We start from the raw sequence: 26,928 nt of genomic DNA on the forward strand, positions 1-26,928 counted from the left end.
GGAGCTGTGAGACTCACCCAGCAGGGCCAGTGAAACCAAATGGGACTTGTCACATGGTTAAGACTTGTCACATGGTTAGGACATGCTGGTGGGCACTAGACAGCTTGCTGGTAGATTGAAGTTTGTGCACTAAAGTTTGGGTTATTTTTTTTTTTAACTTTTTAAAAAGCCTATTCTTTGGGAACATCTGATAAACTCTCCCCAAGTAGGAAGTCCTTAACTGATAAGGGTAAACAGTTAGCTATTTCCAGAGGCGTCTGTGTTTCTAACAGCACAGAAATGCCCCAAGACAAAGAAGCAAATCCAGCAGCGGGAGGGAGGCAAGAGGCGGGAGGAAGGCCAGCTCCGAGAGGGCTCATCTCCCATAGCTGCCGTCTCCGTCTTTATTGGGACAGATAGGACATGATAAATGCCAAGCCAACACAGCTGCACGGCATAAAGCCCATTTCCGATGCTATTTCATTAGAGATCTTTTCCATTGCCGTGTGCTGTGTTAATAACAGCTACTGCTGGACCAGGGGCTACGTATCCATCCTCCCCTAGCTACTTCACAGGCGTGAAATTTCTCTGGATGTTTATCTCAATCCCAGGAGGTCTTGTTATCCTTTCAGAGGAGTCAAAAGTTAGCTTTTGGAAGGTCAGGCCGCCCAGTGTTCTAGCTTGCTTTTCTGCTGTGGCGATAAAAACACTCTGACCTAAGACCATGTCGAGGAGTTCATTTCCTCTTACACTTCCAGACCAGTCTGTCATGGCGGGCAGGCAGGGCAAGAACTGAAGAAGAAACTATAGAGGAATGGTGGTTTCTAGCTCAGTCTCTGCTGACTTTCTAATACAGCCCAGGCCCATCTGCCTAGGGATGGTGCTACCCCGGGGGCCTGGGCCCTCCAGCATCAATCATCTCTCAAGACACTTCTTCAAGGACATGGCAACATGCCAATCTGACAGAGGCAATTCTGAAATTAAAGATGCATCATCAAGTTGACAATAAAACCTAACCAGGCCATTATGTTGTTGCGGCAGGGTTAGGCTCAAGGTGTCTGACCATGACGGAAAGCCTTTCTGGAGGGTAGTCATCGGATGCTTTACCTTTCATCCAGGCTCTATGGGTCACTTTATCAAAAGTGTGCAAAATCTGAAGACTTGACAACATAAGTTTTAAAAGAACAATTGGGGCTTTAAAGCCATAACTTACAAGATGAAGCCAGTCTGTAGGGGCTGGAAGGAGGCTCAGTGGGGAATGTGGCTGCTGTGCAAGCATGACGACCTTAGTTCAGATCCCCAGAATCCACATAAAAGCCAGGCATGGCAGCTCTGAGGGAGGAGGATAGGCGAGGATACCAAGGACTAGCTGGCCAACCCGTCTAGTCAAAATAGCAAGTTACAGATTCAGTGAGACCCTGCCTCAAAATATAGGCGTGATGGGGAAAGATATCCAAAGTCAATCTCTGACCTGCACACATGCACACAATTTAGTGGACCCCCTTCACACAAACACGAAACAAAAACATTGTCATATCTGCAAGGGCTACCAAATGAGATTCATTCAGCTGAAGAACTATATAGATTAGCACTATTTGAATTCTGTAAGTGGCGTGCCCTAGGGTTGGTTTAGTGCAAAGAAGGGCAAGAAAGAAAAAAGAAAGGTGGGCAGGGAATGGAGCCCACAGGACTGAAGGTCAGACCCTGTGCACAGATAAGGCAGCCACGCCTTTAAAAAGGTTTACTGGGAAGCACCTGTCAGAGAGAGAGAGAGAGAGAGAGAGAGAGAGAGAGAGAGAGAGAGAGAGAGAGAGAGAGAGAGAGGCGAGCGCAGGCCAAAGCAGAGGCATCATTAGACCGACATGGTCTTGTCAGCCAGGTGGAAGTCCCCAGGCAAAGTCTGCTGCCTCTTAGAGGAGGCACAGCAGTGGGTAGCCTTGTGGCACTGCCATGTTCAGACACTGGCCAGTGACTGTGACTTTTTTGATTTGATGGTTTAAAGCCGACCTTGTAACAGCAAGGAGGCTGTCAGGTGGGGCCATTCCTTGCATTGGCGGGGAGAGGGTGTAAGGCTCCCCTTGCACAAAGAGAGCTGAGCAGGACCCCTGCATCTGAACCTCAAGGAAAGATTCTGGAATGTATTAGAGATGGAACTATTGGATAGTTTCAATCAGACATGATGGGATTCACAGCTGCATAAATATTTAATCCTTCTTCAATCTTTCATACAATAAATAGCTGAGTGTTATGTGGCAGCTGCTGCTTAGAATATGAGTGAAGAGAAGGCTGTTCTGGGAGGGCTGATGGCCTAGCCAGGGGCATAGAGGAAACACGCTTTAACAAACCTGTAAATTACATGCTGCTCGGCATGAGGCACGACCAACTGCATGAGGCTAGGACCACTCAGACAGCGACACAGAGGTTTGTGTTACACACAGCACAAGCCCCTACTGAATTATAATCTGCTGTACACAGGACACCAATACAGAATCCACACTTGAAGACAGAGAGAGAAGACAGCTATCACTCTTAAAAGGTCATGTGAACAGACCTCTCTGAGAAGTGGATTTAATCAAACAGAAGGAAAGTGAGTTAACCAGGAGCCTGGGTTGACATTTCCAGGCAGAGAGAGGAGCCGGGGACAAAGCTCAGAGGTAAGGTGTTCTGGGAGTTTGAATAGCAAGCTGACCACGTTTGACTGGAGAGTGAGTGGAAAGGACAAAGGAGAAGAGAGTAAGAAAGATGGAGGGGCTGGAGATGGCAGATGTGGTAAGGCCTCTGTGGACAGTGCACACTGCTTACTCTCCGAACGACACAGGGAAATGTTAGAAAAGCCCGAGCTGAGGGACATAGTATGCTGCTCCCGGGTCCCACGGCTGCTGTGCTGGGAAGACTGGAGAGCAGAGTCAAGGAAGAGGCCCTTAGGAAACAGGAAGGAGGTCCTATAACATGAGTGAGGTGAGACAGTCCAAACCCATTACAGGGGAGGACACAGGCTTGATCCAGGGGAATTTTTTAAAGTAGGTACAATATGACTATTACATATTTATTTGACTGACTGGCAAGAGTCACATCACTTGTTGCCCAGGGCAGTCTTGAACTCACAATCCTCCTGTCTCAGTCTCTGATTGCCAGGATTGTAAGAATGTACGATACTGCCCAGCTTCACATAACTCTGTAAATACAGAATGTGAGAGTCAAGGTTAGCTCCCAGTGGGAAGGAGTGTGAATAACTGAGGTGGGAAGGCTGAGGGTGAGCACATTTTCAGGAAAAATCTAAGAATTGCCTTAAAGAACTACTATGTATCCAAAAGATATATACTAGAGGTGGGTGCAGAAAGGCCTGTTCCAGGCCTAAATGTAGGAACCATGACCAACTGTTCCACGTGAAGTCATATAGAAACAGGCTGTCGGTACTGCACAAGTCATGCTGGTAAGCCTGCTGCCTCCACCAAACCACATCTCTGCAGAAGTCACTGTGACATGAGCTTGCTCTCAACGACTCCCCTAGGTTATAATACGTAACTTCAGCTGCAAAAAAATAGTCAGTACACCTTAATTTTTTTTTAAGTTTTCAAATGTAACTGTAAAACCAAATAAAACTCATTAAAAACCAAAATAAGACAACCCTGAAAATAAAAAAAAAGGTCATAAAATCAAATCAGTTTTTGGACTTCCCACTTGAGATTGGGTAAAAAAAAAAAAAATCTCCAACAACCCACCTCAGGACACATTTTCATGTAAATCTAGCACAATTCAATACAATAGAGCTCCATGCAGAATGTCAGTACTTACAGTTCATGCTGCTTTGGGCCTTAAAACATTTATTAACACTATTTGCATTTATTATCCACTTGCTCCTCAGTCTTTAGGGTGGTCTGCATTCTACATCTGGTGACCAAGACTTGGAGACATTATATTGTGAGTTCATGGGAAGTAACAGACTCAAACTCCCAATTAATGGCAAGTGCCTAATTTTAAAAAGCACAGGTCAACAATCTGAAGTTGATAGGATCTCTTACTTTCGAATAAATTATTCCTTAAAATGTATTAGCTTTTATTTTGCATGTGAACATGCACATGGTGTGTATGTGGTCAAGACAACTTGCAGGAGTCTGTTCTTTCTTTCCATCATGTGGGTCACTAGAGTTGGAAGGCTGGGTGGCAAGTGCCATCTTGTTGGCCCTTGATTAAATACTCTTAAGTGCCAACCTTCTACAGTCAATAGCTATGACACATGAGTCCCATCCCAAGCCATACTTTTCTTGCTGACTTCCTGGACAAGCTGATACTGATGACGGAATTAAGAAAGAGGGTAAGAATTGAGTATAGTTATTTGTACTTTCAGATTTATCTTAGCAATGCTTCAGTGAAATAAGGTACCGTCAGTGATTTATTAAAAGTTTATTTCATGTAATAAATTATACAATTTATTTTTAAAGAGTCTATAGCAAAAAATATTTTTGGAAGTGTTTCTCCCTTTTGGTACAGGTCTGCATCAAAGACTCATAGCTCCAATCCCCACAGTTACACAGCTAAAGTCAGCCTTCCTTCACCTTTCTCCAAAAGAAAAAAAAAAAAAAGATGGTATAAACACAATCTGGCTTTGTCCAAGGCCTTAGCTTGAACTGTCGACTATTAGCAGGTAAATTACAAAGATGTATTCAATCACTATAAAATTATCATCTTGTGTCACATAGAACAACCATGAGGCCAAAATGAAAGTAATATGTAAGGCAATTTACTAAAGGAGGCAGCAAGCCAGATCTGAGCACTAAGACTATCCAAAGAGTAGAACCAACAGACAGACAAGAAAGCACCATGCACCTGTCTGGATGACCCCCAGTACACACGTATACACACACACACACACACACACACACGTGCACACGCATGTATACACGCACATACAATCACACACAGATACACATGCATGCATACACAGATGCACAAACACACACACACACTTCTGCTATTAGTGTAGCCAATTGGTTCTTAGCAAATTATTCAGAGATTAGGAAATTTCTGAAATTAACCAACTTCTGTGTGTATAAAATTGGAAATTTTTAACTCCATATAAGTAAGGTCAGTCTCATCAATGTATAACACAAAACCATTTCTGGTTTGGCAGAAATTAGTGCATCTTAGATTTCTAGGCAAAGCAAATCCAATTTTTATAAGTACCAAATGTGTATATATGTAAAACTTTTCTCTGAGAACAATATGAATGGGATTCATCAATGTTTTTCATGGCTGTTTTCAATTGTTGGTCACCTACTTCAGTAAAAAGATATAAAATTGAGCTTGTCAGGATGAAGTCACTAATTCAATATTATCGCCAGTTTAAAATGTGAGTACATTTTCATAAGTCCCACTAAGATCTATGGAATCCATTGGCACAGACATATTCTATAGCTACAACCTCAATGACAGTTCTTCCTGTCCTGTGGTTAAAGAAATGGAGTCATTATTCAATTCAATGTGCTGGGACAAGGCAGTAGAAAAAAAATTAATTTAAATCATATTTAAATTTACCATTTGTACATCAAGGGCCCACTGGTGGAACAGAGCTGGATTACATAGCTCATCTTGTGTAACTCAGTTCAACTACTACCATAAGCCAATAGGAAGCTCACAGTTAACATTGGATTACAAGGCTGCTGTCATGTCTTCCCGACCGTGAGAACGCAACAGCAGTGTGTGTAGGCTGCATTAGTGATCAAACATTCCAGGATTCAGCTTTCTTCTCTAAGCAGACTACTCCAGCCCATTGACTTTAAAAACCAACCTCCAAAATCTACCTTACAGCCTTAGTCATAAGAGGAGTTGGGCCAGGAAGACAGTAGTAGTGTCTCAGGCAGTGCCTGGAATGTTCTCCACTGCCACAGTCTGCGAGCAGAAAAGCATCCAAGCAGTAAGTGCTTCACAGCAGACACTTGGGTATAGTTCTATAAACACATATATGTGAACATGAGGGAGCTAGGTAAAGGCTGAGGAAAAAGAAAAGCCTATGACAAAGAAATATTTTATTCTTTTAAAAAAAAAAAAAAAAAAAAACAACTGAGCAACCTTAGGGTCAAAGTTGGAGCCAGGAGGAAGAACTGGAATTGAAAACCACTTAAAAGGGAAAGGGTTAATAACCAAAACTGCAAGAGATTTTATGTGCCAGGAATAAATGTTATACCATAGCTATCTTTCACATGTGGGCTCATGTAATTTATCTTCAATTAGAATTATTATCCATTCAGCAGCTGAAGCCCAAGAACTGCTGATACTCGGCAGATGAGGAAGCATCTTCAGTCTCTGGACTCTGGCCTTTCTTAAGCAAAATGATGATCACACAATATAGATCACTTGTTCTAGAAAATCATTTCGGCCTGATGCATAGGAAGCTGCACTGCCAGCATTTCCATTGGCAGCAGCATCTGACCCTCCTGGGCTCCATGGAGACTGGGCTTCTGTAGCTTCATCAGGTCTACAGGGCAGTCCTGAATCCAGCAAGAAAACAGCACACGCCTTTTCAGTCCAGGATTACTCCCATGTAACGAGTTACTGTAGCTACTCATGAGCCATTTCAGTGTCTGGTCCACTGAGTACAGAATGTATTTAGGAACCACCTAGATATCTTCAAGGGAGTTATCTCCAGCCAGCAAACCTTCACTTCCATGGATATCAGTGGCTTACATAGCCCAACTTACACAATCAGCATCTGGCTGAACTCAACTTTATAAACCCTCTATGAACGACCCCTTTTCATACACAGCTCAGTGCCAACTAATACAAGCAACAGAATCCAGAGGCCAACACATTTGGCCCATTGTGTTGGAAGAGTATGTTTGAGGAGACATTATGAGTGTTTGTTTCACTTCGGAGAACTGGCTCCTGTTTAGAAAAGCAGGTCACCCTTTACTAAAGGAATCCTCTTACAGCATTTAATACACTATGAGCAAATTTACAAAGCCATTTTCCCAAATTATTTCTCCATAGACCCTTTTCCCCATGAGTATGTCTTGGGTAGAATGACACTCCACAGAGCAGGTCTGAGAATATAGCTTTGGCATGGTGGTCTAATTCCCCAGTCTGTTTTTTGTTTAAATTAACAAAAATCACTGTTAGAGCCATTGAGCCATACACACACACACACACACATAGTACTACAAACCTAAATATTCTTTCTGCCTATATAAAACATACATTTGCAGTACTGTATAATTTTGACAGTCCTGATGGCGGCTGTGCACAACACCTGAGTGAACTAGTCAATTCACAAAGGCCGCTTAAAGCCAAGACAGTATGGGGAATAGTTTTCAGTTGTCCAAATGGAAAAATGAGCAGACTTATAAAAAACCATTTATAGCAACTTGTTTAGAACAAACGGTGCTGGCTGTTAAGAGTTTCTATGCAGTAAACTTGGTAACAATCACAGAGCTGTCCTTTTTGATATGCAGTTACATGTCACTGATATGGTCTAAAAATGTATAATTTGCTGATTTTATATGTATGTGAACAGTATGACTCATAACTAACAAACCAAGAGAGCCATCTCATCACTAGGTGTTGTACCTCATGGGACCACTGACTTCCATGCAGCCCACCACGAACAGCAATGCCATCAGGCAGCGCAGGAGCAAGCTGCCACACAAAGCGACTTTACTGAGGGGCTCGCTTCCATGACTCATATCACTACTGACATCTGGAGAATTCTCTTGTGGAAACCATGTGCTGGACAGTAAGACAGACATTGAGCAGAACCACCGGCTTCTACCATTTAATGTCACTAACACCCACTTTGGGTCTTATATATGTTGCTTATATAATCAAGACAGTCTAGTTGAGAAAACTGCCCTTAGGTTTACATTAAACTATGTCTTGCCTCTGCTCCCTTAAGGACTCCCTCTTACAGGCACAGACAGCTAAACAAGCACCTAGTATTTAGCAACACTGGGAACATCTTTCTCAATTCTGTGTGATCAGAAACAAAAAAGAAAAAACATCTTTGAATGCCGGAGAACAACTAAGAAGAAGCACTCTGTATTTCAATAAGAATTACATGTAACTTTACAGTTTATATTAGTAAGAATCATCTGAATTGTGTTGTTTAACTAATATAACAATCAGATAATGTTCGTTGTGACTGCATGTTATAACCTGTGAAGAATGATAAGGACTGAGGTATTCTAAGGATAAAAAAACAGCAATCACCAACAGCTACCCTCAGACCAGTCTCTTCCTTGACAGAACATTCTCTATAAAATTCTCAATTCAAAACTTTAAATATATCCTTTAAAGTGCTTGTATGAACCGTAGCAAAAAGAAACCTGTGTCATGAAAGTTGGTCCTTGTCACCAAGCACACTATCGAGTTTCAAAGCCATTTCCTCAATGTCCACATCTCCAGCTCTGTTACTGTCGTCAGCTACAGACACAGCACTTGCTCTATTTTGTTCTCTTCTTAAGGTGTTTAAGCACTTCTCAAGTCTCTTTATGAACAAGTCCACATCCTGCATCTTCATCCCGATGGCTGCCGCCGCATTGAGGTAAGCACAAGGGTAATTATCTGTATGGGACATGAAGCCTTGAAAAGTGTGGCCACTCACAGTTTGCACAGACCCAAGAGGCACAGCCCTGAAAGGGAAAAGATTCATCAGCCTGATGATGCTAATAGATGCCGCCCAGAAACAAGGCACCTGTCTCACTAGTCACATAACCACAGGCTAAGACGCTGAGAAACGGCATAAATCATGACCTCTGCAAACAAACTGCTTAAAATGAAATTGTAAAATACAATTAAAGAGTCCTGCCTAGCGACGACCATTTACTCACCTTCTATAACAGAGAACAGGAACCTTAAGGAATCCCACCATTTTCACATCTTCTTCAAGAAGCAATAAGAAATTTAGTTTTGTGTCAAATCTAGACTCTGACTTCAACTGTGTAAGCCAAACTGCTTTGGTTTACTGTTACCTCACCATCAACAAAAGAGAATTCTAATCAAGCAATCAGCACGGTTGCTCACAGTGAGCTCTAAGACCTATGTAACTGTTTCAGTGGGTGGAGGTCACCAGACAGCAAAAGCCACCTTTAAGGTTGACTTCCACAGCATTCTTAGACATAGGCAAATTTCTAATCTTTTACTGTGTAAGAAACCAATTATAGGCCGGGAAGTGGTAGCACTTACCTTTAAGCCAGTACTCAGGAGGCACAGGCAAGGGGATCTCTGTGAGTTGGAGGCCAACCTAGTCTACAGAGTGAGTTCAGGACAGTCAATGCTATTTTGCAGAAACCTTGTCTCGAAAATCCAAAAAAGAAAAAACAACAAAAGCAAGCAAGCGAGCAATTAAGATCAACCCACTCATAGAGACAAACAGTGGCCTCTTACAAAACCATTTTAAAAGCATCAAAACTATGCAGCATATAGACAGTTTCACAAGTAAAAGGCTAAACTGACCAGCCAGGCCTGGTGACACACACTTTTAATCCCAGCACTCAAAAGGCAGAGGCAGGCTGCTCTTTGTGAGTTCGAGGCCAACCTGGTCTACAAGGCAACTTAAACAAGTTCCAGGACAGCTGGGTCTAGGCCTGTTACACAGAGAAAATCTGTCGCAAAAAAAAAAAAAAAAACCAAATAAACAAAAAGCTGAACTGACCTACATTTGTTTTTTTCTTTGAACAAGCTGTCACTCCAGCTGTGGTTAACACTGGAAGGGACAGGAGGATTCAGAGGCCCATCAGAGTACATAGCTAGACACTACTAGCTCAAAAAAAAAAAAAAAAAAAAAAAAAAAAAAAAAAATGGAGCCAGAGGGATGGCTCAGTGGTTAAGAGCTCACATTCTTCTTGCAGAAGACCCAGAGGATCCAAATTCCATTAGCACCACCCACATCAGCTAGCTCATAACATGCCTATGACTCCAGCTCCACAAAGATCTAATCAAAGTACAAATAAAAACCAAGTCCTTTAACACGGGCATTTTATTCTCTGCAAGTGTGGAGACATGAATAAGAATGGTCTCCATAGGCTCATATATTTGAATGCTTGTCATCAGAGTGACAATACTTAGAAGGATCAGGAAGTGTTGTCTTGTTGGAGTAGGCATGGTTTGTAGGAGGAAGTATGTCACTAGGGATGGAGTTTCGAGGCTTCAGAAGCCCAAGCCAGACTCAGTGGCTCTCTCTCTCCCTTTCTGTAGCCTACAGATCAGATGTAGAATTTTGGCTACTTCTGCCTGCCTGTCCCCATGCTCTCTGCCATGATGAAAATAGACTAAACCTCTGAAACTGTAGGCAAGTCCAAATTAAATGCTTCCTTTCTAAGAATTGTCACAGTCATAGTGTCTCTTCACAGCAACAGAAACTGATTAAGACTGCTAGTCAGAGTAAAATGCTTTCACAGAGATGTGACAGAAAGCACTTAGAGCAAGATCCATCGCTTTTCTCTAATGTAAAATACCTGATTTTCACGCCCATGTACATGTATGCTTCCAAGATAGTACTTGGTGAGGAAAAGCATAACTCTTTTAGTTTAGTGTTCTGGTTAGTTTTTATTGTTAACCTAACACAACCTAAAGTCAATTAGAAGAGGGAACCTCTAACCAGATTGGCCTCTGGGCTTCTCGATGGGATATTAATATGACTGCTAGTTAATGTAGGTGGGTCCAGCTCACCGAGGGCAATATTATCCCTAGGCAGGTGGTCTGGACTATTTAAGAAAGCTAGCTGAATGAACAAGTTAATGAACAAGTCAGAAAGCATCTTTCCTCAATGGTTTCTACTGCAGCTCCTGCTTGAGATGCTACCCTGACTCCCCTCAATGATGGAGTACGACCTGGAATACAAGCTAAAGAAACACCCTCCTTCCCAATGTGCTTTTGGTTAGAGTGTTTTAATCACAGCAACAGAAATATAACTAGAACAATTAGAAAACAGTTATTTCCTTAGCAACTTTCCCACTTGAAACTGACTTCTTTCTAGTCTACTATTATAATGCGACAGTACAGCTAAGAAGACTTAGACAAAAATCTACATAGAAGCTGGGCCTGGCAAGACAGGAGTCTTGCAAGGTCTAGGCCTAACTGGGCCAAATAGTAAGTTCAAGTTCAACCTGGACAGCTTAGTGAGAACCTGTCTGAAAATAGAGAGCTGGAGATGTATCTATAGTCAGGTGCTTACCATGCATGCCCTGGGCCCTCGGTTCACTCCCTAGAGCTGCAGGAGCAGCAGCAGCAGTTGTAACAACTCCTCATCCAGAGAGGTAGTAAAACAAACAAGACTCCTGTCTTCCTGCAGTTTGACCAGAGTCCAGAGGTGGGGTGTTAACAGTCTCACAGGTTCATTACCTAATTGTTCTTTGGCCACAGTGAAGCCTCAGGCATGGCTCAGTATACAGTGAAGGACTACTAAAGAGAAGTCCTTGATTAAACTTACTTTTCTTTTGAAAGAAAAGTCAACATACTTTTATTGCATAGAACCTGAAACCCTTATGTGGTGTAAGGTGGGGTTAAGGAGTCAGACAAAAGAATATTTATCTCACCAAATCACCATGCAGGACAGAAAAGGACAAGAAGAGTTGAAGAAGGAAAAGTTAAGAAACTGGAATCAGTAGAAAGCCAAGCACCAAAACCCAGGAGGTACCAAGGTCAAAATGACAGCACCTTTGCCTCAGACAGCACTTGTATCACCAGGCTTTCACTTGTTGGTATGCATATAAACTGTTCCTTCCTGAATGTTCCATCTGAACATTCAAGTTCTTAAAATGCAGAAAGTGGAGCTTTGAAGTTATTAAGATTACAAAAGCCTTGAAAATCCATTAGTAAAACCATAGGATGAAACCAAAACAGGTCAAAAAAGCTACACAAGTCCCTGCTGGCTGAGGGCAGACACAGATCATGCCTAGAGGTGACAACAAAGGCAAATAAACTGTCTCTTAAAGCTCCTCACCTGGCTCCAGAAACGTGTCTGGTAAAAAGCATTGACCCAAGCTGGGGGACAGCTTTGTCATGCTGCTCATCTACTGTCCTGAGTGTCATAGCTAGGAGAGAACAAAAACAAGGGTAATTCAACAAGCTTGGATTACAAAAACACCCAAGACAAATAATGAGAAAGAAACTACTTTCATTCATCGTTCCATAGAATAAGAGCACTTTACTACACTTGATAAATTACAGCAAGGATTGCTTCCATATCAGACAAGCACAATTTAAGCAAACAAGTTCACAAACCATGGACAAAATTTCCGTATCACCATGATCAATGGAGCTGCTAACTGAATCCAACCAAGTTGGAAGGACTTAAGCAATATGTATGCATATTGTCTCAGCAGGACTAACTCCTACATACACAAATGTACAACTGTCATTCTGAGACCTCATGGTAAACTGCGTCCTTGGCTCCCACCACTGCCATGGCCATTACTTATTGAAGACTGGCTTGCCAAGCTAGACACTTTGCAAACCTTGTTGTATTGGCTGGTTTTATGTGCCAACTTGACACAAGTTAGAGTCATCAAAGAGAAAGGAGCCTTACTTGAGGAAATGTCTCCATGAGATCCAGGTGTAAAGCATTTCTCATTTAGGAATCAATGGAGGAGGGTCCAGCCCATGGTGGGTGGTGCCATCCCATAGCAGGTGGTCCTGGGTTCTATAAAGTGGGCTGAGCAACCAAAAAGCAGCTCCAATCCATGGTCTCTGCATCAGTTCTTGCCTCCAGGATCTTACCCTGTTTGAGTTCCTGTCCTGACTTCCTTTAGTGATGAACAGCAATGCAGAAGTGTAAGCCAAATAAATCCTTTTCTTCCCAACTTCCTTTATGGCCATGGTATTTTTATTGCAGCAATAGAAATCCTAAAACAATGGTCTCAACCATTCCTAAGCAATCTTGCATGATAGATTATTTATTATCTCTATCTTAGAGATGGGGAAAAGGGATTGGCAACTAAAACATGGCAGAACTGATATTCCCAACACCACCTGCTAAGTGGACAAAAGATTAGGGGCTTTGTTATTAGGTGTTGGTACCCATATGGTTCTCCATGAATGCACATTCCAAAATGGCTTCAGTTATACATGATTCACTTTTCTGAACTGGATGAGAAATATAAAATATATTCACAAACTAATTATGAAGCTTTTAAATACTTAGGTATATACAAGTCAATTATTGACTTTTTAAAAATGCTTTTTATTTATGTGTTTGTTTTGGGGCATCTACAAGAGGATGTTAGATTCCCTAGAGCTAGAGTTAAAAGGCAGTTGTGAGCTGACCTTGACAGAGCTGGGAACTAAACTCAAATCCTCTGGAAGAGCAGCATCTTAACCACTGGAAACCCCTCTAGCTCACTAGTCTCTTCAATAGTCCCTGAACTGCATAACAGAAACATTAGTTCTTATATCAGCAGATCAATTGATGACAGCAGAGGCTGAGGAAAAGAAGCAAAGGCACTGACAATGCTATGCTGGATGCTGGAGCTTTGTTAACTGAACAGATTTTCATTATAAGAGGCAAGCCCTAAATTACTATCTGTATATTCATTATATTTACTATTAACTCTGATTCCTTCACTAAACAGGCTTTACCTTAGAGAAATTAAAGCATTTCTAAAGGCTAAGCACATTTTAAGTTATCACTGAATATTGGGATGGATTTAGAAATACCAGCATAATCAAAACAAGTTCATTATTTCTATAAATGACAACTGCCTCCTAAGATATTTCAGGCATACTTTCTTTTATTAAGGAAGAACATTACCTAAAGATATAGGGTTGTGAGGTGTCTGTAGCAGTCTTTCATTGTAGGCCTCAGCCAACTTCTTCAGTTGGGTGGACAAATAGACAAACATTTCCTGAAATAAAAATACCGCAAATAAATACAACTCAACCTTAATACAAAACCTGACTGGTATGAAACGTATGCTATCTACCATCTCCCATGTCTCTCCTATGCCACAATACAGTGAGATTCAGAACCACTGCGAACAGCAGACTGGGGGAAAGACAGCCCAGCCCACTGCTCGTCTTGGGCTATAATATATCGCATCTCTGCAGAACTTTCAGAGTTGATACTTCAGAATTCTTTTAATGGGAAGACCAGCATATTGCAATGTTGCCCAGACTAGAGGTAAACTTCTGATTCTCCAGTCTCAGCTTTCTAAGTAGCTGGGATTTAAGTATATACAATACATCTGGCAAGAGCAAGCACTCTACCCAAACAGCCATCTATTTCTGCACACGCTACCAGCCCAACTCTTCCTCCCTCTGCACTGTTCTACACAGAGTCCTTCCACACCATTAGTTCCTGTTCTTCTCAGATGACCTCCTCCTGTTACTACTAAGAAAATCTCTCCAATACTAAGTACTTACTACGCAAGTTACATAGTAAGTGGAAGTTTAAAAAGTGTACTGCCTGTGTGTTTGCATGCATGTGTGTGTCCCCAGGTCAAACTAGAGGTCTTGTGTGTGCTAAGTAAGTGCTCTACCTCTTTGCTATATCCCCAACCACAAATCTATTCTGTTTAAGGTACACATAGCTAAAATGAACAATTCTCTTATCTCAAGGACTACAATAACCAAAACTAAAACTTACTCTACTTTGCCCATAGCAGAAAGTGTAATAAATGTTTCTAAGTCTAAAATGTCACCCACACAGACACAGCAGTATAGCTGAGTCAGCAGCTATTTAAACTGAAAAGTTATTTTCTTCTGCTTCTGCTTTTGAAAAGGTGCAAAAAATGAAAACCTACCCAAATACATTTGCAGTTGGATGAGTCTACTTTACTGACCTCCATCCACAGTTAGACATAAATTCTAAAGAGACTCCAAGGCTAACAGCAGAAATGACACTTCTTGAGTTCAAAGGCCACAAAAGCTGCTTCTGCTTTCTCCCTAAGGTAGCTCTCTCAGCAGCTTTTCGGGTCTAAAGTCCACAGATGAGCAACTCTATCTGGTAACAGATAAAAACTAAGAGAGGAGGGAGAATGCTGTCCAGTTTTATGAATTACCAGTTCCTTACAGGTACAAAGGCCTTACCTTGCTGACAATATATTCTCACCTAAAATGTTATACGAATCACCATTCTTAAATTTATAAGAACAATTCTTAACATATCAGAAACATAAAATATTAGATCACTAAATTAGTTCTTTTTATAAAAAATTGCTATTGTTATCTGATAGATGTGGTAAGACATCCTCTTGTCATAAGTATATAATAAAATGTATATAAAATATATTATATATTTATACNCATTATTTTTTAAAATATGGGTGTTTTGTCTGCATGTATACCTGTGTGCCTGGTGCCTGTGGCCCAGAGGAGGCTGTTGAAAGCCCCTGAAACTGAAGTTTCAGAGGGTTGTGAGATGCCATGTGGGTACTGGGAATCGAACCCAGGTCCTCTGGAAGAGAATCTCTTCAGTCCTTATTTTCATGTCTTTCTATTCATTACTTTCAACAGCACCTACATTTTCAGAGCTATGTTCAGCAGTAATTCATCTAGTAACTAATATTTTTTAATGAATTATTTTTTCTGAGCACATTTATTAACATTCAATGTTTGCCTGTATTTCCAAATACATCCCTTTGTGCAAGCTACACTTGATAACGACAGCAACAATTACCATATACAGCTCCCATAAATCTGCCTCATATTGAAAGATCAGTATTCTACTTTATACAAGTAGCCAAAATGTTTATAGAAAAAAAAGTTTCTGCTTACTTATTTTTTCCTGTATAATTTATAACTTCATTAAACTATAATTAAACATAATCTGAGAAACATTAAAGACAACTGTGGTCATTTTCACAAATGGGACAAAGTTATGTGAAAAAGGTATCTTTTCTTGGACATTTTGTATATTTTACTGGATTATCCTCAAATCAATATTCTAATACTCCTTCAAAATGTAGCACATGTAAGAATTAAATGGAAGTAAAAATACCAAGAACTGTATGGCAACTAGAAAAATTCACAATCTCTTACCGCGGCATCAGTCCCTAAAAGTAGAATTCATGGGTTCTGGGTGTGTCTTTTCATCTACTACAAAGTACAAAGTTGCTAATTTTAAATGCTCTGCATTAAAAAAACAAAAAAACAAAAAAACAAAAAAACAGTCCCTTATTTCCACATAGATAAGAGATGATAATGTCTCTTTATCTATAAAATCTTAACTTTTATCAGTATGTCTAACACTCAATAGCCGCCAAGAATTGCCCTTTATGTATCCCTATGTCCCCCAGCAACAAGGCTACCTTCGTCTTTGATTTATTGTTAAAGAAACAAAGTCCTTTGGTTTATGTACTTCAATGCAGAAGCCCAGTTTAAAATAATCTCCTATTTTAAACTGTGGCTGTCATATCCATAGAGTGGACCCTAACGAGAACTTAATTTGTACCTGAGCTAACTTTTCCTGAAGTTACCTAGAGGGTACCTGCAAATGTAACCATGCACATAAAACATTGATAGAAAACTGAATTTGTGCATGTTCATTTCTAATCCACTAATAAAGTACTTTCAATCAGTTCTATCAATCACCGGCTAGTCAGAGGTTCAGAGTTATCTGTTGAGATCTGGTCTCGCCATGAAGCCTAGACTACCTTACCCTTCCGAGTGCTGGGATTACAGGTACATGTCTCCACCCCTAGCCAGAAATCAGCTTTTACTGTAACTAACATAAGGAGAAAAATCTTTACTATAAAGATAATCATAAGGTAACTAAGTCTCATATATCGTTAATGTTTAACTCAATTTTTAAAACCTATCTTCGAATGAAGCTCATGCTCAACAACAAATATTTACAGAGTCTTTACTGCGTGTAGAGGCTGTAGGAGGTAAGCGAACCTCAACTGCAGCATACTGAACTGCACACAGGCCACAGAGTAGGGTCCTAATGTCCTATTAATATCACCACACTTTAAAATATCTTTCAGGATACCGTATAGCGATCCTACACTAACACTGAGCTAAGCAGTTTTACCTGATGCATGAAGGTGCTACAGAGCTTGTACTATTTTCTGCTACCGTTAAATCTATAACTGACATTTATTATAAAATACTTCTGTAACAGGAGAGATTTATAAGCAGCACAAGCAAATGTGTATAGAAAGATCTTACTTTCAAGAAATGAAATAATATTGATTTTCTATGTCCCTTGCGCTGTATTTAACTTAATTTTAAAAGACTCTCACTACAGATAAACAGAACTGTATACCTGAATGCTAATGTCAGCTATGTTTCTAGAATATAAACACAAAACCTTATACTTTTCATGAAAAAGGAACTCAATTATATTACACATTATCTTTTGTAAGGGCTTTGAATCGCAGGCTGAAACCCAACATCCAGACTATCCCTCACTAGAATCCAGATGTGCATAGTTCATCAAACTTCCAAGAAAATGTCTGTGCAACACGCTACATCATGTGATGGGGTAGGAGAAAATGGTGTTCCATGTCTGTCTCAGAAAGTAAGGAACCATGCGTGGACAGATGGACAACAGCATGGATACACATCCACACACAGAGATACCCACAGCTGAAAAAATTGATACTAAATATTGTGGTCTCCACTGTGGCTGCCACCAAGGACCGACACGTGTTCAACAATGCTTGCCTCAATGGCAAAAACACTGCTTTCAAGGTGCTGAAGTCTCATAACCAGGCCCCAAATCAAACATTGACAAGAGATTCAAGAATTCCACTTTCAGGGCACAAACAAACTCCTTCTTCCAAATTTAGCTCTGGTTAAACCACTGCTGTTACAATCTAGTGTTCTAGAACATGGTTTATCCTCTAAGCGTCAGCTCACAAGTTCTAGCCCCAGAACAGCCATTCTACTACACTCTTCTGAACTTGCCCGATTCAGCAGATACTTGCAACAATAAATGACGGTCTGCCACCCTGGTCAGCAAAGTATTTTTCTATAAAGAGAGCTGGGCAGATAATGGGCTTCTTTGGAAGCAAGGCAGAAGTGGACAGACTTCTAAGGCTGATCTTCCTTTTAGCATAAGAAAACTCAAAGGAACAGTCGCTTGTATTTTAACCTCTTTTCTTCGAGGCCTCTTCGTTAAACTCCTGGTCATTCCTCCCTCTATGAAGCAGATGCACTGATCAGGAAGGGGCTAAGGGCAAAGAGGCTCAATTCACACACAAAGTTCCACTCTCTGATCCTTTCACCCTTCAAAAAGGAAAGCTTGAGGAAAGGAATGGCTTCCAGCTGAGCTCCTGTCTACTCAATGTGACAAAGGTAAAGCCTTTCCTGAAGAGAGATAGCTGGAAGAAATAACCTCTAAAAATACCATTGTGGGGAATAAGGGCACAGAATAAAAAGAAATCCCAAGTTTTCCTTTAACACCCCTCTTTTAGTTCACAGAGCAGCAGTAACATAAAAAGGCGCTCTCAGTGATGGTTTATAAATAGCTCGGGCTGGCGCAAAATAGCTTTGCCTCGGCTTCTCCACAGCTGAGCCAATAAACTACCATGATGAAATGTTCACAGCAGAGAGAGTCCATTTAGACAAAAAAAGCTATATTTCTGCACCAAATCCAATATAAAAAAGCAATATTTATGCTACATTTACGCAGTTGTACTTATGGAGGACATACACATTTTCTGCAGGAAGACCTACTATGTGGAGACATTAAAGAACAATTATTTTTTCATGCAGTGTCAGAGTTCTCAGATCAGTATTTTAGTATTCTGGAAATTACTCCATTAGACAGGCTTTGTTCTAAGTAATTCTATACAAAGAATTTTAAATAAAATCAATTAGTGCATTTGAGAGCCTCTGGGGTTTAAATACCTCCTCTAGATAGAATGGGAGGGTCACCAGATCAATCATCATCTTTATGGCTCAAATGCCTAGGAAAGAGGATCGATCACTCCCTCGGTGCTGTAGAAGTAACTGTAAACATGAGAAGACAGTGGTTCAGACACAGGGGCACGAGCAGCACCCAGACTCAGTCTTCACCAGCAGTTCTGGGACTTGAAAGTGGCCAGTCAATCTTTCTGCAAGCTCATCTTCCCAGATCACAATTTCATATGCAAAATGGAGACAATCCCTACAAATGAACTTGATGCACATCAAAGAATGGATACAATGAACCAAGCAGGGGACCAGTGGCATGGCTGAGTCGGCTGTGCAAGCTCGACAACCTGAGCTCAGTCCCTGGTACTCACAGTGGAAGGTGAGAACTGTTACGAATAAAGCATCTGTTAGTTTCTTTTAAAAGGCTGGCTCTCACTATGATGACCAAAACTTCCTGGGCTCCAGTGATCTTCCTTCTTAGCCTCCTCAGTAGCTGGAACCACAAAGCTCATAACTTTTCTTTTCAAGGCCAGCATAAGTCCAGCATTTCAGCAATGATGGAGGGATTTATTATTTTAGAATAAGGAGGTGGCTGACTCCTACTGGCTCTTCCACCGAGGACTAGTCCTTCATACCATAACAAGCCTTCAGGCTTCCAAATCACTCAAAAGAAAACTTTTCCATTACTCTTTCAAGAGCCTCTATGCCAGAAGTGGCGACAGATGCCTGTAGCCCCACTGCTCAGGAAGCAGAGGCTGGAGGACTGCCCACTGTATGAGGCCTGCTTTGTCTACATAAAGCAAGCTCCAGTCAGTCAGGGCCTCCCAAGACCCTGTCCTAAAAGAAAAGGCAGAGCTGGTAAGCCTGCAAAGCAGGTAAAAGGCAAGGCGACTCCTCCTCCTCCTGATGACCTGAGTCCAATCTCTGTACCCACAGACTGACCCTGACCCCCACACATGTGCCATGGCACATGCACGTGAGCACACAAATAAATGCAAAAGAAAATTATTTAATAAAAATGAGTAACAAAAAAGGAGAGCCCCTCTACCTTTAGGTGATAAATGAACAAATAATTCCCAATACAGATGTTTCTAAATAACAAATACTAATAGTAAAATAATGCATCTGAACTATTTCTCAGCATATCTGGACAGAAGGGATGATTAGCTTCTACAGGACAAATAAGAGATGGAAAAAACCCAACAGTGGCTCCTATATAAGTGAGATATACAGGCTAGAACACTGGCATTCAACAAGGAGCAAACCTCACCTTTCTTTCCTTTAACAGTTTCTTGTAGCCATTGCAGCCCAGTGACAACAAGGTGATGAGGACGTCTAAGGATGGCGAAGCTGAAGCTCTTCCTGAAAACAGAGGGACAGGGCATATGCAGGAGGACTGATGGGGAGGCTCGAGAAATCAACTCATCACAGCAGACTATATGCACATATATTTTTGTTCATTAGTTAATTTTTCCAGAAAACAAGTTATCTATTTACCTGGATACATCTTGCTAATTTCCTGAATGAAGGATTCATTAAAGCCAGCAATTATAGCACCACCTACTGGAACCATAAAATTTTTGTCCAAGCTCTGAACGAAAGCATCGATTCTACCAACCCGAGCCCCCTAGAATCAAACAACATACGGGTCACATGTCAGTCACTAGGACAGACAACAACTTCTATTAAAGAGCAAAGGCCACAACAAAAATGTCATACAAAAGATACATACAATTTAATTTCATTCCCACATTTACAAAGGCTAATTTTACCTTAATTAAAAAGTAAAAATGAGAAACAGTGCATAGACATTTGTTTAAAGGCAGGTGAAGGGATGAAATTTTCTATGTGGCAGTGCAAGTCCAGGGTTTACAAACTGAACTCCAGCTTGGGTGGCGCTCATTACACACACAACACCCAGCACACTGCAGTGGACATCAGCTTTCACAGATTAATCACTAAACTCAGCCTGCATAAAGCAGGTGGGGTGTCATTACCAGTGCAAGAGGGAATTCCTCTGAAACAGCTTTTTACCTTAAAACTGAGTATGAGACAAAGCATTTCTCCCATGCCCCACACCTATGACTTTTATAAGGTCTATGGTGATTAAGTAGTTTTAAATACCTAGCATCAGAATCTAATAAACTACAGCAGCCCAAAGTGCCAACCAAGCAGCTAGAAAATTAAGTGTCTCTCTCTGATACTTGGGAAAATCTACTAACGTTTTTTATCTTTTGGGTTTGTCTGTGTTACAGTGCAGGAGATTAACCCCAGGGGCTTCATACAGACCAGGCATAAAGCTCAAGCCCAGCCTTTAAACAAGCTCTACTTTCATGACAGCTCTGATCACAAAAGAGAAAACCCAAATTTTATGTTTATCATCAACCATGGCAATATCATCTGTATATTCCTGGAAGTTCCAAAATCAGTGTTTCTCCATAACTTGTGATCCTTAACATGTGATCTTAGATGGTCTCAAGGCAAATGAACTTCAAATGGAAGTCTAATATCCCAGCCCAGAGCTGAACACAGACCTACAGAAATGTGGAGCCAAGTTCTGTCCCATCTGACACAGCTATGACCTTCTGTCTAATGTGCTGCAATTTCCTCCTCTTAAAAAGGAGATACCATCTAAATTTCAACTCAGAGGTTTTTTTCTTTATCTGCAGCCACAGATTTTCAATCTGTATTCACAATCTACATTCCTATTAATATTATAACCACATTTGACCTTCATTTTCACACTTCTTCCCCATTTCTGTATCTCAGGGAGAATGGAAATTGCAGATAGCTGGTCTAATCTGAGAGACCAGATTCAGGCAACAGGTAGAGGCAGTAGAAGCCACAGAAGGGAACAGACAGTCAGAGACCATCGCTGACTGTCTCAGCCTTACTCTTGCCAGGACTCTTATTTCCTAGCAGACAATGAACAGAAGAAACCCATCTCAGAAGGAGAGGACAGCATAAACAACAGAATAAGTGAAGAGAAAGCACAGCAAGTGGGGCCAGGTTGAGAGTGTCCAGAAATACTGTCTAGGCTTTCTGAGAGGAGCAGGAGCCTGACCTGGGAGTGGGCAGACTGAGAAAGGGGAAGCAGACTCCAGACTGCTACACCCATCCTTTCACCATGAAGACTGCACACTCCTTCACAAAAAACACTCAGAAATGGCCACTAAGGAAGAAAATGAAAATCCTAGCAGGACAGAGGCTGCTGGGAAATAGGCTGCAACGCTGTGTCCCCAGCACATTCTGTGGTAGTCACATACTAATGGGAAGTCAGAAAATCTACTGAATGAAATAACAATCGGGTGTGTGGGTAAGTAGCAGTAACACCTACTTTGCACCAATTCTTAACAAGTGAAGTTGCTGCTTCCCACACTTTGGAACTTCACCTTCCATCCTAAACAGTCAATCCCACACACATTTCCATAGCTCTACTATGTGCCCTCTATTAATCTGTCCTAACATCTCAGATTAGGCATTTCAGCAAACAGAACCAGGAGTGTACTTCTTGAAATTACACATACCTAACAGAGAATCTTATCTGCTCAGAACCAGGACTGGGACATCTTTTAAAAGTGCTAAGACATTTCAGGTATAACAGTTTTCTTCACTAATTACATGGTTACTGTGATACTGCTTTCTTGGGGCTTTGTTCTGTTTTAGGGAAACTGGGGGCCCTGGTGGCAGACTGCTATACAACTTCCTCAGCAGCTATGAGACTCAGGTCAAACGCTTAAACCACTGAGCATATTTCCTCATATATAAACAGGAACAGTGAAAATACACCTTAACTTAATAGGATTAGTTTTAAAACATTAACAGCCTGACCAGATGCCTACCACACATGGTAGGTCTTTGGTAAGCTGTCTGCATTATGACAGTTTTGAGTGAAAGTTAACTCTACTTAGAATGTCACAAAAAAGCAGTCAGAACTCAACAAGACTTACACATTTATGTTGTAAACTAACAGTGCTATGCCCTCTCCTCATGTAGGCCAATCTGCAGAAATGTTTATTTACTACTTAAAGACAAGTCCATTTTAGAAAGTAATATAATACCTACGAGACAGCATCTGCATTTGAGAAACATTACACACGTACATGCACGAGCACACGACAAAATGGTGTGCCAGGAAGAGCAGCCCCAAGGATACCTTTCCCATCAGCTCCACAACTGCTCCCCTTAGTTTGGCCCTCCATTAGTATACCACTATCACTCCACTTCCAAGTGTTCAAAAGTATTATGAGCCCCAGAACCCTGAGCAATTCTCAATCAGGGAATAACATCTGAGTAAGTGACTCATCTCAGGCTGCAGAGATAGCTAAGCAGTTAGATAGAGCACAGCTGCTCTAGTGGGAAGAGCAGAACTCCGACCCCAGCACCCACCTGTGCAGCTCACAAACACCTTAAACTCCAGTTTCAGTTTCAAGGGATGCAATGCCTCTCTGGCCTCCTCAGGCCATCTCTCTCCCACATATAAATAAATATTTAAAATGATGTGTGTGAAAACAAATATAGGCATGTGGAAAGTATAAACATACAACTAACAAGGCTTAAAGTCTTTTGTTAAATATACACAGTATCTAAAACTATGTGAAAACAGAAAAATATTCATTACAAATGACTAGCGGTACTTATAAGATAGCTATGATTAAAAATAAAGATAGCTATGACCACCTGCTCCTTCCTTTTATAAACTTTTAGAGATGCTAATGCTTTTGAACTTTGAAAGCGTTAAAGATACAAAGGGGGGAGGAGCAGTGAGATGACTCTGTGGTTAAAGGTACTCACCACCAACCCTGACAGCCCTGGTTCTAACTCTGGAACCACATGGTTGAGGAAAGAACTGACTCCAAAAAGTTGTCCTCTGACCTCCTTATGCATATTACGGCACACATGTGTGAGCATGAATACACACACAAATAAATGTAGTAATTTTCTTAAGTACTAGCAGAAGAAGAGGAAAGGAAGTGCAATTCAATAAAAGCGAGTCACCCATATAAAGTGTTCTCACCGGTTCCAGAACGGAACACTGTATCCCTTTCTTCTGCTCCACCTAGACCTGTGAGGCCACCTTGAAAAGTTAAGGAATGATGAAAAGACACCAAAGGAAAGGTAGGAGTGAATGAGTAAAGGTCATAGAGCAGCAGCTACTAAAAGAGTCTTTAGATCCTGGAAAATTTTTAAATGTTTTGTATTTTTTTTAAGATTTGAAAATATGTTTATGTGTTTACATGGTTCACTCTTACTCTTCCTGTTTTCTTTTTCTTCTATATAAAATATAATCATCAATAATGTAATTCAATACCTTAGAAAAATGAGCATCCAGGGTTTAAAAAAATCTCAGAAAGTTAAGAATGCTACTGAAATCTTTCTGTGCTGATTCAGGACCATCAAAGCTATTTCCAGGGGCAGGAGAAATGAATGCTCATCCAGGAAGAACACTTGTGCAACATGAGGATCAGAGTTTGAAGCCCAGAGCCCATGTAACGGGTCAGGCATTTCACACACACCTAAAACTCTCGCTCCAAAAAGGGTAAAGACAGGAGGACCACTGGGGCTTGCTGACTTCCGGCCTGCTTGAGAAAATTCAACCTATAGGTTCAGAGCGACTCCGCCTTGATGAAATAGGAGAACAATAGAATGATACTCAACACCCTCTTCTTGTCCCCAACTACACAAACAAGCACACACACACAGAGACATATAGGTATGCATACGCTTACACATACAGACACATGTATATACACAAAATAGATGCATAAACAAATCTTTAAAAGTTACTATTCAATTACCATTAGACTACCAAGGAACAATGACTTTTACCAAGAGAGTACTGGTAATGCTCCCCAAAGTAGAGAAAGTTAAATAACTTTCACTGTATTAGACTGTAGAAAAAAAAGTCATAATCCTATAGTATATAATATTAATATAATAAATCACCTGCTGAATGAGATGCATGCACTTGGAAGACTGTAATCCATAAGCGTTGTTGACTACATGCGGAATGTCATAATTAGCACAAATCACAGCCAGTTCTTCTAATCTATAAACATAAACATTTACAGAGAGACATACTCATACTGTGCTTTATAATAATTATGGAAAGTTTTTATCAATAGTGTTAAAGTATGGTAGGGAAAGAGAGAAGGGGATGACAAACTGAATTCCCTCTGTAGTATCTTTGCATGTAATTCATCAGCCTGGAAATACACAGCAAGCACTTTAGAAAACCTTAGAAAGCCTTTCAATGTTACTAATAAATGAAGGAAAAACGTATTTTGAAAAGCTTATGACTTGATACGCGGAGGCACTGTGAGTGTGAGGTCAGCCTAGTCTACACAGCAAGTCCCAGGCCAGCCAGGCTACATAGTGAGACCCTGTCTCAAAGAAAAACAAAACAAAACGAAAGTTTACAATGGGAACTTTTCAATAATTTCCAAATTTCTTACAAAGAACAGAGATTAGATGATGCTTCACAAAGGGCTGCGATTCCCCTTCTTACTGCTTTGACTACTCACAATACTGAAGCTAGTACTGAGAAAATAAATAAGCATATCTGGAAACCTTAAGAAATCTCACAAAATTTAAAAAAATACACTTTCAAGTAGACCTTAATTTTAAAAAGACAAAAAGGGGGGGGGAAGGTTGGGAACTACAACCTTCCTGTACCAAAACTCACCGACATTGTCTAACAACTTGGATACATCCTTTAAAATACTGTTGGCTTAAAATCTACCCTTTTTTACTCTTTCATTTGACACCTCTCATAAAAAGACATTTAAAAGTCTAATTTATGTTAAATATGGTAATGAACCACAATACAGCAGAGGTTCCTTCTCAAAACCCAATACTACTTGTGACTAAAGTCACCTATAAAACAATGTCAGTACACTTCAAAACTATAACTGTGATGCAACAAAATTGATTTCTAAAAAGAAGCTTGGTTTCACAAATAGAATTTGGAAGCAAAGCATTTCTATGCTTCTTTCCAAAAGGAGGTATTTAAAATACATGGCACAGGGAAGCAGAAGCAAATGGATCTCTGTGAACTTGAGGCCAGCTAATTCTATACAGTAAATTCCACGCCAATCAGAGATACATAGCAAGACCCTGTCTCAAGTAAGTAAATAAAGGAGTGGTATGCATGAGATATCTTTTTTCCTAGATGTGAACAAGTATGTTTTAAAACTATAAACAGGAATAAGATCACGTTCATTGCCAGAAACTTTCAATTTGCTTCCTTTAAGTATTATGAACTGTTGTTTGGATGATAATGGGCCCACAGACACATAAATTTGAATGCTTAGTCATCAGGGAGTAGCATTACTTGAGAAGGAATAGGAGGTGTAGCCTTGTCGGAGATGTGTCATTGGGGATGGGCTCTGAGGTTTCAGAAGCACAAGCCAGGCCAGTGTCTCTTCTTGCTGCCTGCGAATCTAGATATAGAATTCTCAGTTACTGCTCCAGCACCAGGTCTAGAGCTGCATGTCACCATGCTCCCTTTCATGATGATAATGGACTAAAACTCTGAAACTGTAAGAAAGACCCCAATTAAATGTTTTCCTTTATAAGAGTTGCTGTGGTCATGGTGTCTCTTCACAGCAATAGAACACTGACTAAGACATGAATAAAACAATCTTTAGGGATGGAGACATGGATCAATCAGTCAGTAAAGTGCTTGCCTTGCAAGCATGAGGACCTGAGTTCAATTCCCCAAACCCACATTAAGAAGTGTGTGCCTATAATCCCAGCACCAGGCAGGCAGAGATAGGATGATTGCTGGGGCTCAAGTGCTAGCCACTGGAACTGAAACAGGGAGCTGCAGGTTCAGTGAGAGACCCTGTCTCAAAGAATAAAGTGCAGAGTAATAGAGGAAGATGCCTAAAATCAACCATTGGGGCACACACAAATACACACACACACACCTGTCTCACAATCAATACCAAGATTTCTTCTGTTACTAACAAAATAGAATTGGAACACTAATGTGGAAGGGTCTTCTGTTTTGTGTTGATTTCATTGGTTAATAAAGAAACTGCCTTGGCCCTTTGATAGGACAGAAAATTAGGTAGGAGAAATAAACAGAACAGAATGCTGGGAGGAAGTGAGGCAATCGCCATGCCTCTCCTCTCTGGTCAGAAGCAATGGAGC

The 26,928-nt window shown here is 40.7% G+C and overlaps 1 protein-coding gene across 2 annotated transcripts in view; it reads right to left on the minus strand.

The window, feature by feature from the left end:
* Window positions 1-6,020: 6,020 nt before the first annotated feature.
* Window positions 6,021-26,928, minus strand: part of Sepsecs (Sep (O-phosphoserine) tRNA:Sec (selenocysteine) tRNA synthase) — a 28,143-nt gene continuing 7,235 nt past the window's right edge. For both annotated transcript variants that reach the window (XM_050149845.1, XM_050149846.1), the window contains 6 exons: window positions 24,718-24,820; window positions 20,269-20,398; window positions 20,042-20,133; window positions 13,721-13,814; window positions 11,915-12,005; window positions 6,021-8,603 (listed from right to left, as the gene is read on the minus strand). In XM_050149845.1, coding sequence (XP_050005802.1) covers window positions 8,303-8,603; window positions 11,915-12,005; window positions 13,721-13,814; window positions 20,042-20,133; window positions 20,269-20,398; window positions 24,718-24,820 — 811 coding nt within the window. In that variant the 3' untranslated portion in view covers window positions 6,021-8,302. The remainder of the gene's footprint in view (window positions 8,604-11,914; window positions 12,006-13,720; window positions 13,815-20,041; window positions 20,134-20,268; window positions 20,399-24,717; window positions 24,821-26,928) is intronic.

This window comes from Alexandromys fortis, unplaced genomic scaffold, assembly GCF_014885135.2.
Source record: "Alexandromys fortis isolate MF-2015 unplaced genomic scaffold, M_Fortis_MF-2015_v1.1 scaffold_0, whole genome shotgun sequence".
In the NCBI taxonomy this organism is placed as follows: Eukaryota; Metazoa; Chordata; class Mammalia; order Rodentia; family Cricetidae; genus Alexandromys; species Alexandromys fortis.